General features: G+C 48.7%; 1 protein-coding gene across 1 annotated transcript in view; it reads left to right on the top strand.

The window, feature by feature from the left end:
• The window catches only part of GREB1 (growth regulating estrogen receptor binding 1), a 108,919-nt gene that overhangs the window by 48,290 nt on the left and 41,692 nt on the right, over nucleotides 1–18,937 (top strand). Inside the window, exons 15-19 of the mRNA XM_075861100.1 lie at nucleotides 1,546–1,741; nucleotides 2,938–3,074; nucleotides 4,369–4,708; nucleotides 4,909–5,024; nucleotides 8,298–8,497. Coding sequence (XP_075717215.1) covers nucleotides 1,546–1,741; nucleotides 2,938–3,074; nucleotides 4,369–4,708; nucleotides 4,909–5,024; nucleotides 8,298–8,497 — 989 coding nt within the window. The remainder of the gene's footprint in view (nucleotides 1–1,545; nucleotides 1,742–2,937; nucleotides 3,075–4,368; nucleotides 4,709–4,908; nucleotides 5,025–8,297; nucleotides 8,498–18,937) is intronic.

Raw genomic sequence — 18,937 nt, 5'->3', positions numbered from 1 at the left:
TTGAATCGAGCGGCAGGTCGCTCATGCACAATGCGCTCCATTCATTCCCTATGGGAGCGCAGGAGATAGCCGAGTGCAGTTTTGGGCTTTTTCGGCGCTGCCATAGAGAATGAATGGAGCGGCAGTGCGCATGAGCGACCTGCCGCCCGATTCAAACTTGGGGTTCGGGCAAATTCAGTCTCCCCGTTCTCGTAAACAGTGGGGTCCGAGCTGTGGGACGCCCACCGATCAGTAATTTACCCCTTACCCTACGTATAGGGGGTAACTTGTTGTAACCGGAATACCACTTTAACATGTTTATGCATAAGGGTAAGTTTACACATTGCGTAAACACTGCAGATTTTCTGGAACGTATTTCTTTGAGGAAAAACTGCAGTATTACACTGTAGCAGCAAAATGGATGAGATATAACAAATCTCATCCACACGATGCGTAAATCATGAGCAGAAAAAACGCTCAGAAATTGACCTGCGTTTTTTTTTTTTTTTAATACGCAGCATGTCAATTGTATTTGCATAAATGCTGCTTATTTGTTGTGGGATTTCCCCATTGAATTCAATTGGGAGGTAAAATCCGCAACAAACAGCAGATGTTTGCGTTTTTTGCGGCGGAATCACAGCGACTACGCCGCAAAAAACGCAACTCAGAAAAAAAAATTCTTATACTGTCCCAGAAGTCTGTGTTTCTTCCTCCAGGTTGGCTTCCTGGGATGACGTTTCATCACATTTGATCGCAGCAGCCAATCAAAGGCCTCAGCGGTCACATGAGATAAAAGGTCATCCTAGGAGTCCGGGCTGCAGACCGGCAGGGGGACGCTTCGCCATGTCTACATAAGTAGTTTTTTTTTATAGATTCACTTTCCGCAGCGGACATTGCAATCGAAAAACTGTACCACAATTTGGTGCGGTTTTTTTGTCGGAATTCTCTGTTGCGCACAGGGTGGATTTCATTGGAAACTGTGTAATCCCTTATTTTGCCTGTGGCGGCGCTGCAGGGTAACTAGATGCTGGCTGATGGATTCATTCACAGATTACAGCAGATCGTTAGGGATCCCAGCAGTGGGACACCCCGTGATCTAACAAAAAGCAATTGTCCAAAGAGAATCCCTTTTTTAAGCTTTAATATACAAGATACACGTTCTACATGTATGTAAAGAAGAAGCCATCACTACTATATATACAGCAGTTCAATAAACCTTCAGCACTCTCTGCTCCCAGAGAACAGGAAGCATTAGCTTCTCTTTGCCTGGGATTTTATATACAGTAATAAGACTTCTATATTTGTGGTCAGGAAAACATTGACTTTGGAAATCCAAAGGTGTGTTGGTTCAATTACCCAGAAACCACTTGACTGTCCTATCTGTCATCAGTAAGAAGCCTTCAGGGGTCGGAGGCACGTTCCTTGTCACAGTCATGTAAATGCATTCGGCTATAGAGCATTCCCCTACATCCCTCATATTGGATGTATCTATATTCTCCACGACTGGTATACCTCTTAATCAATAGTCATTATGCTCATGTGTCTGCCTATGTGTCTTCTTTTCAGCAGCTCCCTTTACAGCCCATATCCTCAGACGGAGGCCTCCTTCGGACAGGTTGATCGGTTGTTAAACTGCAAGGAATTAAGAGATTCGGCCAATATTTTACTCCTGCATGTGACATCCTGTCCCTACGCTCTGCAGACTCAGAACACTCGTATAAGCCCCTACAATGAGATCCACTGGCCTTCATCATACAGCCATGTAGGTATTGTATTGTAACATAGAGACTGGGGGTATCAGGCAACGCTGTTACATACAGAACTTATATATTAACGGCATCAGCGGTTTGATGGTGTTCAAATCGCTAGACATGCTGGACACTTGTCTTTTCCTGATGCCACCTCATAGCTGGCGTATTGTACATGCTTATTCTATACCAAAAAATGGCGCACGCTGTTATTAAATTTGTGGCATTTTATAATTTCTCTTTGATGCGCCCCTTTTTCTAGACACTATTCAAAACTGTAAAAAGTGTCCCCATTAGATGAATCCAACAGCCAATTCCCTTATTGCTGTACATAATTTAGCAATAAGTTGTACAAAGACGGATGATCCCCCCCCCCCCCCAAAAAAAAAGCAAAAACAATTCTAGTCCTTATGGATGTTATAATCATGGTAAAAGTAAACCTTCCTAAATTTAATATGAGGACTTTTAAAAAATAAATAAATGATAAGAAAATGGAACACTTTTTTCGAATTTTGACTGCCACACCCATCATTCCCTAGGATAGAGAGCATTTCATAGTCTCTGTATCCTGGGAGGAGCTTCCACATTTACTCATTGTCGCCCCCTGTTGAATAATGCACCTTGTGTGAGCTGTTGAGGAGTAAAGGAAGTGACAACTGTAATTTAGTTTTAGGCCCCATTTACACGGAATTGTTTGTGGACAGAAAAAAATCTGCCTCCAAAACTCTTTTTTTGCGTTTTAAACCTGTGGCCATTGAATCTATTGCAAGGACTGAGGGCAAAAACCACAGCGAAAAACGCTGAGAAACGGGAGTCACAGGTTCTTTCCGCCTCTCATTCAGAGGCAGAAACCACAGCAAGAAATAATTTTTTTTTCTCTTGTGAGCGGCCAGCAGCCGTCCAGGAAAAAAAATGCCTCTACCTCCGATTGAAATCAATGGGGGGACGATTTCGGCCCTATGTTGCTACTGATTTCCATAATCAGCGCAAAAAAACGAAGTGTGAACTGACACTTAGTATGAAATTTATGAAATTATAGGGAACATCTAGACACGGACACATTTTTACACATCACTGTAATTTTAAGATGTAGATATATCTGCATGGGAAGGGAACAATTTTGTTAATTGATAAGTTGCGTTTTTTGCCTTTTATATTGTCTTTCTCTGAGTTCATCGGATTATTCTGTGTGATGCATTACTTCCTGCAGGGAATGGAGTTGTACCATGAAAACAGGAAGTACTTTGGTCTATCGCAGTACATTGAATCCACGCTGTCCGGGCACAGTCTTCCGCTGCTGCGTCATGACAGTTCCTTTGAAGCCATTGTTTTGGCATTAGGAAAAAGGTCAGAAAATCGGTGATATAATCTGTAGTTGTACCAGGGCAATAGTGACCTTCATTTATAAAAGAAAATGCCTGCCGTCACTGATCATCATTTTATGAATGTTGAATGCCTCTCTACATTGAAATAAACATGAAAACTCAGAACCAAGCGTACGACAAGGAAAAAATGTTGTACGACAATTATCTAATCTAAATCTTGAAAACACTTTGTTTTTTTTTAAATCTAAATAGGTCCAAAATTCTGTTCTGATAAATTTTTTATAATATCGTTAAAGGGCTCATAACTCCCATTTCCCCGCATCATAGCGTTAAAGGGGTTCCCCACTTGGCAAATCTCTACTTGTTCGGAGGGTCCCTTGACAATAAGCAGAACACAAACTGCTACTCTGCTGTGAAAACCTGGCAGTAAGTGTTGGATCTTCCTGCAGCACCACCAGAGGTTAAATGAAGAATTACACAGTGCCCATTCATATCAATGTGTTGCCTGTATTGTAGGAAAGGATAGGTCCATCGGAGCAGGAAAAGCTCTTTGTAGCCGCTCTCCTTTCTGGTCAAGAGAAGAGTATCCGTAACATAGGACCCTCTCTGTTAACTTCCTAATAGGCTATTTGAAATAGGATTTCTAAACTGGACAACCCCTTTACATGCTAAAATTCTGTCTGACTGCAGCCACCACTAGGGGGAGCACTAAACATTATACATTTATATTAGGAAATTAATCCATACAAAATATTGGACCTGTTAAAAGGTTCTAAGTATTAAAGATTTTTAGTATTAGAGATTAGGATGAGCTGTACAACATTAAAAAAAATTGCACAATTTAATGAGCTTATTGTTGTGGCATTATTAATTAATATTATCCAATGTATCTAACCTTAACAGATGAGCCCACTCACTCCATATGTCCCACAAACTGTCATGGAGAATTACTCCACATGCACAGCCACTTCTCCACTTGTTACTGGGACTGGGCACCCTCATTCTCAGGTCCGATGTGGTTCCCACCACAGTGGTTTGACTCCCGCAAATAATACTTGTATGGCATATCCAGTGAATATGGCAAAAAAATAGCAGTCGGAAAACCCTATTAAGCTTAATTTATATAAGTGAACAACCCCTTTAACAACAAGCAACTGATAATTTTCTATGCAGACAGCGTTATGGTTTAGTCATAAGGATTTTTTGGGATCTTTTGGGATCAAAGATAAAACTTAGAGACATAGTTGGTTAAAAACTGAAGTCAAAGTGTCTTCTTCCCCAGTTTCAATTTTTTTTTTTATTTCTTATCCCACCAGATTTCCTAAGCTTCACAGTGCTGTGATACGTACGTTCCTTCTCATCCAGCACTACTCCTCAGCCATGATGGCCGTCTGTGGACTCTCTCAGATGAAGAGCTATACCTCAGTAGAAACTCTTGAGATTATTCAGAACCTCCTGAACTCACCCAAACAATGTGCCAGTGGGCATGGACTGATGGTTCTCTTGAGAATCCCTTGTATTCAGTTGGCCACGTTGGCCTATGAGCGTCTCTGTCATGTTAGAGAACGGCTGGGTTTACAAAATCGTTTTGAAGTAATACTGGGGACAGCCAACTCAGCAATCGCTATTGGGAAGCACTTTGTGGATCAACTGAAGGTAACTATGTTAACTTGATTTTTGTGTCTTTTTGTGTAGACCTCTTATAATACCTGACCAACTTAATATTTCCAACTTAGTTTTTCAAAAGAAGAACAGCCATATGTGGGCCTGAAGAGTTGGTTCTGTACGTTAGGGGTTCATTATCCCCCTTATATTGACATATAGTCAAAATAATTGTTATATCAATTAATTGGCAGGTCTGGCAAAAGAATGAGGAGGAAGACTGGCAGCCCCAGACATACCTGGCACTGGAAGGCCTTCCATGCATTTTGATTTGCAGCGGAATGGAACCGCTTGGTGAATCTTTGCCAAGGTGAGTCTTAATCTAGCGTAAGACAATAGAAGTGCCCAGACGTTGTTTGAGTTCTTCAGGTCATATGTTCTCTGTTGTTCATTTAGGTATTTATCGTCGTCATTGTGTCAAGTAGGGTAAGTGGACCCACTGGGTCGTACCGCCTTGACGGTATGACAGCTGGCAAACAGGACACGGGGAAGTTTATAGTTCTATAGGTGTACGTGTGGTAACTCTCGGACAGTAGCAGACAGGCTCAAATGGACTTTAGGCAGCAGGCAGGCACCAGGCTTGGTGTAGCGGAGCAGGTGTAGACTCGGTGCAGTACAACTCCAATACCACACGACACTTTGGACCAGGATAACACGAGGTACAGGTAGCGGGAACGGGGAACACTGAGAACTGGAAGACACTTAGGAGACCATTTGCATAAACAAACATAGGATAACGACAACAAGGCTCAGGCGAGGCAGGAAGGGGCTGGGCCCCTCTTATAGCCCAGGGTGCTCATGGGCTAATTTTGACTTTAACTCAGGTGCACGCGCTGACCCTTTAAGAACGGGCACGAGCGTGCGTAGGGACACTACGGGACCCGGCCGAGTTAAGCGGAAGTGAGCGCTGGCGTCTCCTGAGGAGGAGACTGGGGCCAGCGCTCGCAGATCCATGGCTGCGGTCGTCAGGAGGTGAGTGAGCCTGACGGCCTGCGGCCATGGGCATGACAGTATTCCCCCTCTTACGCCCCCTCCTCTTGGGGCCAGAGTGAGAGAGAAACTTCTTCAGAAGGGTAGGAGCATTGAGGTTCTCTTCTGGCTGCCAGGACCTCTCTTCAGGACCAAACCCCTTCCAATCCACCAAATAAAAAGTTCTTCCTCTTACTCTCTTGGTCTCCAAGATCTTCTTAACCTCGAAGGTGTCTGAAGGACCGCTGGAGGGAACCGCAGGGCAAGGAGTCTTGATATAGCGGTTCAGAACCATCGGCTTCAGGAGGGAGACATGGAAGGAGTTGGGGATCTTGAGGATAGGAGGCAGCCAAAGCTTGTAGGCGACAGGGTTGATCTGCTGTAGGATCTCGAAGGGTCCGAGGAACCTGTGAGGAGATTTGTATGATGGCACCCTCAGTCGGATATTTCTGGAGGACAGCCAGACCTTGGTGCCAGGGAGAAATTGAGGAGGTTCTCTTCTCCTGATGTCTGCCTTCCGTTTCATGCGGTCGACTGCCAGCAGGATGGAGGATCGAGTCTGCTGCCAGATCTGCAGGAAGTTTCTAAAAGCAGAATAAGCTGCTGGTACCTCGGATATAACGGGCAACGGGAGAGGAATTTGTGGGTGTTGGCCGTAGACAATGAAAAACGGTGTGGTTCTTGTGGACTCGCTAGTGTGATTATTATACGAGAATTCAGCCTACGGAAGAAGTTGCAACCAGTCATCATGCTGCTTGGAGATTAAGTGGCGTAGGTAGTTCTCCAAGATCTGATTGATCCTCTCGACTTGACCGTTGGACTGAGGATGGAAAGTTTAGAGGAAAAGTCTCTATCTAGCGCAGAGTCGCATAGGGTTGTCTCCCCTACCAAACCTAGTCGTTGGTTTTTTTTGGCTTCTGAGGCTACAGACGCACGACAAGGCCTCTGAGGCCGCAATAAAGACAAAGTCCCGAGGTGCGTCTGCGTTGTTTCTCTTGAACAGATAATTTAAGACGGTCAATCTGCATGGGCTCCTCGGGTGGACCACCTGGTGAGGGTGCCGGAAACTGCTAAAAATTGGGGGCCAGCCTCGGATGTCTTCTGTCCCGACAAATCTCCTGGGATCATTCCCGGAGCCTCATGTCGACCCGGGTGGCAAGCAAAATGAGGGGGTCCAGGGTGGATGGCAGATCACGAGCAACCAATTCGTCCTTGATCTAAGACGACAATCTCTGCCAGAATGTAGCTGCTAAGGACTCATCGTTCCAGGACAGCTCTCCTGCCAAGGTGCGGAACTGAATGGCGTACTCGCCCACGGAGATGTCTCCCAGGCGCAGGTTCAATAAGGAGGACGCTGCCAACGAGACTCGTCCAGGCTCTTCAAACACGGTACGAAATGTCCGGAGGAATGCCTGGAAGTCACGTGTCTCTGGTCCCTGCCGTTCCCATAAAGGCAATCTTGGCGCCATCAGATGGAAACGATCTGGCATATAGAGAGAAGTGGATCTGGCACTGGTTAAGAAATCCTCTGCAGGTACTCGCGTCTCCATTAAAACGAGGTGGTAGTGGTAGCGAGAATCGGGGATCAACACTGGTGCTGACAGGAGTTGTTGCGGGAGGATCAGTCGGAACAGGAGCTGAGGCGGCTGCATCTTGTGCATCTAGCCACTGTGCAATGGAGTTCACTGCCAGGAGGAGTTGGTCTTGTCGTGAACGCAGATCTCGTATATCTGCCTGCATCGTTTGAGACAACGACCAGCGGGGTCAATTGCCTGAGCCTACTGACACGTAGGGTACGTGGATCCACTGGGCCGTACCGCCTTGACGGTATGGCAGCTGGCCAACAAGACACAGGAGAAAGTCCATAGTTCTATAGGTGTACCTGTGGTAAGTCTCAGACAGTAGCAGACAGGCTCAAAACTGACTTTAGGCAGCAGGCAGGCACCAGGCTTGGTGTAGCGGAGCAGGCGTAGACTCGGTGCAGTACAACTCCAATACCACACAACACTTTAGACCAGGATAACACGGGATACAGGTACAGGTAGCAGGAACGTGGAACACTGGGAACTGGAAGACACTTAGGAGACCATTTGCATAGACAAACATAGGATAACGACAACAACGTTCAGGCGAGGCAGGAAGGGGCTTGGCCCCTCTTATAGTCCAGGGTGCTCATGGGCTAATTTTGACTTTAACTCAGGTGCGCACGCAGGCCCTTTAAGAGCGGTCACGAGCGTGCGCGCGCACCCTATGGGATCCGGCCAAGGTAAGCGGAAGTGAGCGCTGGCGTCTCCTGAGGAGGAGACTGGGGCCAGCGCTCGCAGATCCATGGCTGCGGCCGTCAGGAGGTGAGGGAGCCTGACGGCCCGCGGCCATGTGCATGACACATTGTAGTATTAGGTTGCATAATACCTACTCATGCTTACTGGCCTAAACATGATCCTATTTGACCACAAAAGATTGGCTATACACTTGGTCAAAGGAAATTTTTCACCTTAATTTTTGCATGATGGTCCGTACCAGTAGTGAAGAATATTACATGAGTCATTTGTATCATTAGAGATAAACATTGGATGTGAAATGACTGATACTTTTGTATTTTTTATCTTTACAGATCTTTACGATACTGTGATCTCCGTTTGGTACAGTTTCATACTTGGGAAAGGGCAGCAATAGAACAGGAGCTCGGATTTGCGTCTTGCTTTCTTGACCCAGATGGATCTCAGGATAGAGGACTGGGCAGGGATGTTCTGGACAGTGACCCAGAAAAATTAAGTAGCACTGACAATGAGGATGAGGAGATAGGGATGGACGGTAAGTAATTCAGGATTCCTCTTTAATTCTCTTATGATACATACGTGTATATGGCCATGTATGACACAACATTTAAACACATACAGTGGATATAAAAGGTCTACACACCCCTGTTAAAATGCCAGGTTTTTGTCACATCAAAAAAATCAGTACAAGATGAATAACTTCCGAACTTTTTCCACCTTTAATGTCACCTATAATCTGTACAATTGTATTGAAAAACAAACTGAAATCTTTTAGGCTGGGTTCACACGACCTATTTTCAGACGTAAACGAGGCGTATTATGCCTCGTTTTACGTCTGAAAATAGGGCTGCAATACGTCGGCAAACATCTGCCCATTCATTTGAATGGGTTTGCCGACGTATTGTGCAGACGACCTGTAATTTACGCATCGTCGTTTGACAGCTGTCAAACGACGACGCGTAAATTGACTGCCTCGGCAAAGAAGTGCAGGGCACTTCTTTGCCACGTAATTTGAGCTGTTCTTCATTGAACTCAATGAAGCACAGCTCAAGATTTACGAGCGTCTCAGACGCCTCGTAAATTACGAGGAGGAGCATTTACGTGTGAAACGAGGCAGCTGTAAACAGTCTGTCTTTTCACACGTAAATGCCTCTCATCGTGTGAACATACCCTCAGGGTGGAAAAATAAAAATAAAAAACAAAAATAATGTAGTTGCATAAATATGTACACCCTTAAACTAATAGTTTGCTGAATTACCCTTTGACTTTATGACAGCATTCAGTCTTTTTGGGTAGAAGTCTATCAGCATGGCACATCTTGACTTAGCAATTGTTGCCCACTCTTCCTTGCAAAAGTGCTCAAAATCTGTCAGATTGTGAGGGCATCTCCTGTGTACAGCCTCTTCAGGTCAACCAACACAGATTTTCAATGGGATTCGGGTCTGGGCTCTGGCTGGGCCATTCCAAAACTTTGATCTTCTTCTGGTGAAGCCATTCTTTTGTTGATTTGGAGGTTCTGCTTTGGGTCGTTGTCTTGCTGAAAGGTGAAATTCCTCTTTATCTTCAGCTTTTTAGCAGAGGCCTGCAGATTTTGTGCCAATATTTACTGATATTTGGAACTGTTCTAAATTCCCTCCACCTTGACTAAAGCCCCAGTTCCAGCTGCAGAAAAACAGCCCCAAAGCACAATGCTGCCTCCACCATGCACCCTAATGCTGCCTCCACCATGCTCCATAATGCTGCCTCCACCATGCTCCATAATGCTGCCTCCACCATGCTTCACTGTGGGTATGGTGTTATTTTGGTGATGTGCAGTGTTGGCTTTGCGCCAAACATACTGTCATGTTGGGCGCATGGTCCCACTGGGCCGTACCGCCTATAGCAGCTGGCCAACAGGGTACAAGTCAAAGTCAATAGTTAGAAGAGGCTGGACGCAGCCTGCAGGGCTTAAGGGGAAGCCTCCATGACCTCACTGGTAGGGAAAGGGTTAATAGGTAAGGGAGAGTTGGAGGGAGAGTTAGGAGGAGGTGGAGGAGGGACAAGGAGGAGTCAGGGGGCCGTTGCTGAGCTTCCCGCTGTTTGCGGCATTGAGCCGGAAGCAGCGGGAGGGGTAACACAGGGAGAGACAAGCTCCCCGTTGCCCGCGCTTATAACAATGTCGGAGGCCGTATTATTAGAGCGGCTGCGTGCCGCTGATGTGCACCACGGTCCCGGATTGCTTGAGGAGACCGTGGCTGCATTAACTAGGATCCCGGACGCCGTTTCGCCACGCCAGGCCCGGCGTTCGGGGTCTGTTGCAGGGGACAGGCTCCCCTCCCCCGGCCCCCTTACTAGCATTACTATGGCGGCGGGGGGGGAGTCGGCAACAACCGCTCCTGCTCGGAGCAGGCTGAGAGCGTTGCCGGGGGTGACGGCGACTCAGGCCGGGTCGACCCGTCCCTCCCGGCGGTCCCGACCTCCAGAGCGCCTCAGTCCTGAGGCAGTCCCGCGGACACGGCGTCGCAGAGGGAGCCCGATCTCGGACGCTGCAGGCCAGGCAGCTGGGAGGACCGCCCCTTCCCAGGCCCTGCGTCCTGGCAGGAATCCCAAGCCGCGACGGGGTCCGGCGGTAAGCAGGGAGTCGCAGGCCGGGCTCCCTGTCACCCCTCCCCCATCGGATGGAAGATTCGGAGGACAAGGTACGGCCGCCCCGCCTGGTGATGTTCCGGCCAGGGGGCAGGCTTCTTCAGGATCAGCGAGACGGACGTCTAGATCTGCAGCGACGTCGAGGCAACAGGTCCGGTCGGAAGTCTGGGTCCCGGCGGTCGGGCGGCAGGTTGCCGGCCCATCGGTCAGCGCGTCCTCATCCCCGTTCCGAAGATGTCGTTTGGATGGACAGTCGTCGGCGAGAGAAGAGCTGGAGGAAGGTGAACTGGACGTGTATCGTCGAGGTCAGGATGGTCCGGCTGACGGGAACACAGCGCCTGTGCAGCCCGGTGAGTGTATAACTCCATCATTGTCATATCCAGCGATTTTTATGTCGGGTATCGGCGGGGGGGCTGCTAGCGTCGCATCGGTGGCCGGTAGTGGCGCGGGCGGGCGCGATGGCGCGGGTTTGGCAGACTTAGTGGGTTGCTTGAGAGAGCTGGTCGGGCGCCTAGATAGGGCGGTGGCGCCGGTAGTCACGGAAGTGTCCCCGGCGGTAGTTGGGGAGGGTCCCAGGGAAGGGGGATTGTTACAAGCGCGGCCCGTAACGGCGGTTAGAGAGGCGGTCGCGGTGTCGGTACAGACCGAGGCGCAAAAAGATGGCGATCGGGTGCGTATTGATGATCGCGCTCGTGGGGAGGTGTATGTGTGTTTCGAAGGTCCGTTGGGGGCGCATTTAAAGCAGGAGGTGCGTGAGCGGATCTGGAAGGACGAATATGTAGAGATTTTTTCTCTCTTGCCGCTCGCTAAATTTAATTTGGATAAGAGCAAGCGGGACGAGAGTAAAAAGGACGAGGAGGAACGGCGGCGGTATAGGCTTATCCCGCAGACGTTCGTTAATTGGTCGCAGGCGTTCACCATATTAGCCAGTGTGATAGGGGAAAAGGCGCCGGAAAATTGTTCGGCGTTGTTTTGTTATTTTGATGCTATTGGGGAGGCTCATAGGGCGTATGGGGGCCAGGCGTGGCTGCGATACGACGAGCAATTCCGTCAGCGAAAAGCGGTTCGGCCGGCGATTCGGTGGGACCAGAAGGATATTGCTCTCTGGTTACGGGTTACGGCTCCGGTTAGGCAGTCCTTTCCCGGGAGCGCCGGCCAAGGAGGCCAGTCTAGTCAGGTTGGACAAGGCGGCGGGGGAAAGGCAGGGTTTTGCTGGCAATTTAATGAAGGCCAGTGCAAGTTCGGGGCCACGTGCAAGTTCAAGCACGTGTGTTCGGAGTGTAATGGTGCATCACACGGGGCGGCGAAATGTATGCGGAAAAGGAGGTCAGGGAACCAGTCCTCCGCGGCTGGTCAAGGGGGTGTCACCGGTGAGGGTGGAAAAGATGGCCCCTTATCTAAATGAGTATCCGGACAGGGCGGCGGCTAAGTTGCTTTACGAGGGTTTTCGTGTTGGTTTCGTTATTCCCCCGCCTCCTTATGAGGTTCCGGTTACGCGGAGGAATTTAAAATCGGCTTACTCGCATGCCAAGGTCGTGTCGGACAAATTGTTAAAAGAAGTTTCGTTGGGTCGCATGTCAGGGCCTTTTGTTGAGTCGCCAGTAAAAGATTTAGTTGTGTCCCCGTTGGGTATTGTTCCTAAGCGCGAGCCCGTAAAATTTCGTTTAATTCAACACTTATCGTATCCCAAGGGTTCGTCGGTAAACGACGGGATAGATCACGAGTTGTGCTTCGTAGCCTATACCTCATTCGATAAGGCGGTGGGGTTAGTGCGGGCTGCGGGTCCGGGCGCGCTGCTAGCAAAAACCGAAATCGAGGCGGCGTTCAGGTTGTTGCCAGTTCATCCAGAAAGCCAACGGCTGTTGGGCTGTTTTTGGAATGGGGCTTTTTATGTGGATCGGTGCCTTTCGATGGGGTGTTCCCTTTCTTGTGCGTACTTCGAGGCGTTTAGTAGCTTCGTGGAGTGGGTAGCGAGGGGAGTATCCGGGGTCGACTCGTTGATCCATTACTTAGATGATTTCTTGTGCGTTGGCCCGGGGGGTTCGCCGGTTTGCGGTAATTTGCTTTATGCACTACAGAAGGTTGCGAGGGATTTTGGGATCCCTTTGGCGCCAGAAAAAACGGAGGGCCCAGTAGCGACGATTTGTTTTTGGGAATTGAAATAGATTCGGTGGCAATGGAGTGTCGTCTCCCTGCGGATAAGCTGGGTGCTTTGAGGCTGGAGGTACGGCGGGCTTGTAGACTGAAGAAAATGACGCTGCGGGAGCTTCAGTCGCTGCTGGGGAAGTTGAATTTCGCCTGCCGGATTATGCCAATGGGGAGGGTGTTTGGTAGACGGTTGGCAGCGGCAACGGCGGGAGTGCGTGCACCGCATCATTTTGTGCGGCTCAAGGAGGAGCACCGAGCTGATCTTCAGGTTTGGGATGACTTCTTGGGCCAGTACAATGGTCGCTCGCTGTGGATGGCCCCAGCGCAGGATACGAGTGATTTGAATAATTTTACGGATGCGGCTGGGGCGGGCGGTTTTGGAGCTTACGGGGGAGGTCCGTGGTGCGCAGGTCAATGGCCGGCTAGTTGGGTGTCCAGCGGACTCACGCGGAATCTGGCCCTGCTCGAGCTGTTCCCCATCGTGGTGGCGGCAACCATTTGGGGGGACAGGCTCAGGGATAAGAAGGTTCGTTTTTACTGCGACAACATGGGGGTGGTGCTGGCCATTAATAACATCACGGCGTCCTCTCCTCCTGTAGTTCAATTGTTGCGACATTTAGTGTTGGTATGTTTGTCGTGGAACGCGTGGGTGGTGGCGGTGCATGTGCCGGGGGTACGGAATTGCATCGCTGATGCTCTTTCTCGCTCGCAGTGGGACTGGTTTCGGCAATTGGCACCGGGAGCGGAACGTCTCGGTTTGGCTTGTCCGGAACATCTTGGGGATCTGGTCTCGGTCCCGTAGAACAACTGGTACAAAGGTCTTTGGCGCGCACGACGTGGAGTGCTTATTCTGCTTGTTGGAGGCAGTGGGAGGAGTGGGTAAGAGAGTTGGGTGACGTCAATACGGATAGAGACAGGTTGGTGGCACTTTTGTACTGGTTATGGGACGCCTGGGAGGCGGGGTTTTCAGTGGCAAAGGTGAACCGGTTCATATCTGCGGTGGCGTTTGGTTTTAAGTTACGTGGCTTTCAAGATGTATCTAAGGAATTTTTGGGTTGGGCCGAGGTAGAGTGGAGGCGGATAGTAGAAGGCCTGTGTCGTTTGCTTTGCTTAGCCAAGTAGGGAAGGGTAAGCTGATAGTTTTGTTCGCCCTCCCGGGGTCGGTTATGTGCCCAGTAGAGTGCATGCGAGGTTTTTTAAGCCGCAAGCGGGGTCTCCAGATTTGCCTTTGTTACGTCATGTGGACGGGTCGTTTTGTCCAGGTTTCAGTTTGGAGATGTATTTAAGGAATGTCTGACGGCGGTTGGTGTCGCGGCGGGCTCATATTCATCTCATTCCTTCAGGTTTGGCGCAGCAACTGCAGCGGGGCGCTGGGGGTTGGATGATGAAGGGGTGCGGCGCATTGGTCGTTGGGAGTCCAACTGAGTTAAGTCCTATGTCCGCTCCATTTGTTATAATTGTTTTCCATTTCAGATTCGCCTCCGTGTTTGGTGTGGTTGCTGGGTCATTCGTACGTGCACTGGGTCATTCGTACGTGCCCGGACGGTCGCCAGTTGCGCATTCCGCGACAGGATGCGGTTGTGCATTGGCTGGGATTTAGAGGTATGTCATGGAGCAGGGGGTTGGCAGAATTCCAGACATAGGCCCGGCTTGATAGGGTTCCGGAGGTCTTAGTGTTGCACGTGGGTGGGGATGACTTAGGAGTCTGCCCCTTGCGTGAGTTGGTGCGGGATATCAAACACGATATGTTGGGTTTGTGGGTTTCTTATCCCAAGTTGGTGATAGTGTGGTCGGACATAGTCCCGAGGAAACATTGGCGGTTGGCTAGGTCAGTGAAAGAGTCAATAAGGCTCGCATTAAAGTTAATCGGGCGGTGTCCCGTTTCGTAGCAAAAATCGGGGGCATTTGGGTGCGGCACAGGGATTTGGAGTTAGGAGTGGGGAACTTCTGGAGGGGTGATGGGGTTCATCTGACCGAGGTTGGCATTGATCTTTGGAGCTTGGCGATAGCAGAAGGAATAGAAAGGGCGGTGGTGGTGTGGCGGAACTCACAGGCTTAAGGTGGTCAAGGCCTGTTTCGCTGTGGCGGGGGGAGTCCTTGAGGCCAGTCAGTACAAAATGGTGGGGGGGTCGCATCGGGGGTATGCGTCCCCCAAAAAAGGTACATGGTTGAAGACTTCATCGGGTGTTATCCCTTTGAAGTGGTCTTCTGGTAGAAGGTATATCACTTGAAGGCTTCATCGGGTGTTATCCCTTTGAAGTGGACTTCTAGTGGTCGGTATATCACTTGAGGGCTTCATCGGGTGTTATCCCCTTGAAGTGGACTTCTAGTGGTCGGTATATCACTTGAGGGCTTCATCGGGTGTTATCCCCTTGAAGTGGACTTCTAGTGGTTGGAGCCATCTGCAGAGGTGAACGGTGCTTCCGAGCTGGTTTACGGCTGGAGGTAATTGGTGGTTTGCAGATGGCTAATTCGGTGTGTTCTTAAAAAGGAACATCTGAAGGGGCTTCAAGGACTTCCTCTGCTCGGGTTAATGTTAACGTTAAATTGTTATGTACGATTCTGACCCATGTTGGGTCATGTGAATTATTAGGAGGAATTCTCTGGTGGATTCCTAACTAGTTATCCGAATGTTTCGGATTTAAATTGTTTTGATAAAACTGTGAAATTAATAAACGGCTGCTGTGGCCATTTCACATCCAACCTCGGTGTCACGTGTCTTTCCTAAAGGTGGGGGTGGAGGGATAAGATGGGTAAGGGAAGGTTCATTAACACACGACTCTACTTAGGAAGGTCAAGAAGAGGCTGGACGCAGCCTGCAGGGCTTAAGGGGAAGCCTCCATGACCTCACTGGTAGGGAAAGGGTTAATAGGTAAGGGAGAGTTGGAGGGAGAGTTAGGAGGAGGTGGAGGAGGGACAAGGAGGAGTCAGGGGGCCGTTGCTGAGCTTCCCGCTGTTTGCGGCATTGAGCCGGAAGCAGCGGGAGGGGTAACACAGGGAGAGACAAGCTCCCACCCTCCCGCCCTTTGTTTGTTACCCCTGTGGGTCTTTATGTACGTCCGTTTATGAGTGTTGTCTTTGTTTTGTGTGCTTATTTAACATGTTTTTCCTTTTTTCCCGGAGTAGGTTCTGTTGTCATGGCAGCTGGCGGGGGGAGTCCTTGAGGCCAGTCAGTACAAAACGGTGGGGGGGTCGCATCGGGGGTATGCGTCCCCCAAAAAAGGTACATGGTTGAAGACTTCATCGGGTGTTATCCCTTTGAAGTGGTCTTCTGGTAGAAGGTATATCACTTGAAGGCTTCATCGGGTGTTATCCCTTTGAAGTGGACTTCTAGTGGTCGGTATATCACTTGAGGGCTTCATCGGGTGTTATCCCCTTGAAGTGGACTTCTAGTGGTCGGTATATCACTTGAGGGCTTCATCGGGTGTTATCCCCTTGAAGTGGACTTCTAGTGGTTGGAGCCATCTGCAGAGGTGAACGGTGCTTCCGAGCTGGTTTACGGCTGGAGGTAATTGGTGGTTTGCAGATGGCTAATTCGGTGTGTTCTTAAAAAGGAACATCTGAAGGGGCTTCAAGGACTTCCTCTGCTCGGGTTAATGTTAACGTTAAATTGTTATGTACGATTCTGACCCATGTTGGGTCATGTGAATTATTAGGAGGAATTCTCTGGTGGATTCCTAACTAGTTATCCGAATGTTTCGGATTTAAATTGTTTTGATAAAACTGTGAAATTAATAAACGGCTGCTGTGGCCATTTCACATCCAACCTCGGTGTCACGTGTCTTTCCTAAAGGTGGGGGTGGAGGGATAAGATGGGTAAGGGAAGGTTCATTAACACACGACTCTACTTAGGAAGGTCATGGATAAGTGTACCTGTTGTAACTTTAGACAGTAGAGAAGAGGCTCGGATGGGACCTTGGCAGCAGGCTGACACCAGGTGTGGTGTAACCAGGAAGGCGTAGTATACAGCACAACACGATTCCAACTCTAAACGGCACTTGAACCAAGATAGCACGGGATACAGGATACAGGTAGCAGGAGCGGGAACACTGGGAAGTGGGAAACACTTAAGGGACCATTTGCAGAGACGAACATAGGTAAATTACAACAATGCTCAGGCAATGCAGGAAGGGGCAGAGCCCTTCTTATAGTCCAGGGTGCTCATGGGCTAATTTGGTAACAAATTCAGGTGCGCGCACGCTCGTGCCCGGTCTTAAAGGGCCAAATTCTGGTGCGCGCGCTGGCCCTTTAAGACCGGGCACAGCAGAGAGCAGAGAGAAGTGGAAGTGAGCGCTGGTGTCTCCTGAGAAGGAGATGCGGGCCAGCGTTCACAGATCCATGGCTGCGGCCGTCAGGAGGTGAGTGATCCTGACGGCCGCGGCCATGGGTGTTACACATACCTTTTGGAATTTTGGCCAAAAAGTTCAACCTTGGTCTCATCAGAGAATAACACGTTTTGCCACATGCTTTTGGCAGACTTGATGTAGGCCTTTGCAAAACATAGCTGGGCTTGGATGTTTTTCTTTGTTAGAAAAGGCTTCCGTCTTGCCACCCTACCCCACAGCCCAGACATATGAATAATATGGGAGATTGTTGTCACATGCACTACACAACCAGTACCTGCCAGAAAGTCCTGCAGCTCCTTTAAAGTGTAGCTAAACGTTCGCAAACTTCTGACATGTCATAGTGAAATGTCAGAAGTTTGGATTGGTGGGGGTCTGAGCACGGAGCCCCCCACCAATCGCAAGAACGAAGCAGCTGAAGCCCTCGTGTGAGCACTCAGCTGCTTCGTTTCTGTTCGGCTTTTTCCGGAAAGCCGGTGTATCGGAGTACGGGCTCATAGACTTTGTATTGAGTCCATACACCGATACATTTATTTCCGGAAAAGCCGAACAGACACAAAGCAGCTGAGCGCTCACATGAGCACTTCAGCTGCTTCGTTCTAGCGATTGGTGGGGTCTCAGTGCTCGGACCCCCACCAATCAAAACTTCTGACATGTCACTATGACGTCAGAAGTTTGTCGAACGTTTAGCTAAACTTTAATGTTGCTGTAGGCTTCCTGGTGGCCTCCCGGACCAATTTGTCTTATCTTTTCATCAAGTTTTGAGGGACGTCCAGTTCTTGGTAATGTCACTATTGTGCCAAATGTAATCCACTTCTTGATGACCGTCTTCACTGTGTTCCCTGGTATATCTAATGCCTTGGAAATTCTTTGGTACCCTTCTCCTGACTGATTCCTTTCAACAGTCAGATCCCTTTGATGTGTTGTAAGTTCCTTACGGACCATGGCTTTTGCTGTCACATGCAACAAAGAAAATGTCAGGAAAATCTTAATAGAACAGCTGAACTTTACATGGAGTTACTCAGAATCACTTTAAATAATGGCAGCTGTTTACTGACTACTATTTAACATGAGTTTAAATGGGATTGGCTAATTCTGAGCACAACCACATCCCTAATTATAAGAGGGTGTTCACACTTATGCAACCACATTATTGTAGTTTTATCATTTTTATTTTCCCCTCTAAAAGATTTCAGTTAGTATTTCAATGGAATTGTACAGATTATGGGTCACATTAAAGGTGGAAAAAAGTTCTGAAATGATTCATCTTGTATTGATTTTTTGACATGACAAAAACCTGGCATCTTAACAGGGGGTGTGTAGACTTTTTATATCCACTGTACATAGCTGCCAATGTTGCATGATGTTTTCCAGGAGCCCTTTGGTGCTGAACTCACCTGCAAAAATGTGTCCAATGATAAGAAAACTACACTATGCAGCTACCACTATGCAGCTACCATGAACTATTTATCATAAAGTGGCTACCAAATTTCTATCTCTCAGGGATGCCACCATTACAACTTTTTAAGGCCTCATGCACACGAACGTAAAAACGCCCATAATTACGAGCCGTAATTACGGCCCGTAATTACGGTCCCATAGACTGCTTACGGAAAGGTGCCCGTGCCGTTGAAAAATAAAGAACATGTCCTATTTCAGGCCATAATTACGGCACGGGCAGGCACTTAGAAGTCTATGGGGCTCCCTTAATTCCGGGTGGTTACGTGTGTGCACCCGTAATTACGGGAGCGTTGCTAGGCGATGTCAGGGGATAGTCACTGTCCTGGGTGCTGAAAGAGTTAACTGATCGGCAGTAACTCTTTCAGCACTCGGGACAGTGACTACCGCTGGAGTTAATA

This window comes from Rhinoderma darwinii, chromosome 4 (assembly GCF_050947455.1).
Source record: "Rhinoderma darwinii isolate aRhiDar2 chromosome 4, aRhiDar2.hap1, whole genome shotgun sequence".
NCBI classification, from domain to species: domain Eukaryota; kingdom Metazoa; phylum Chordata; class Amphibia; order Anura; family Rhinodermatidae; genus Rhinoderma; species Rhinoderma darwinii.
This window is presented reverse-complemented; position numbering and strand designations above follow the sequence as displayed.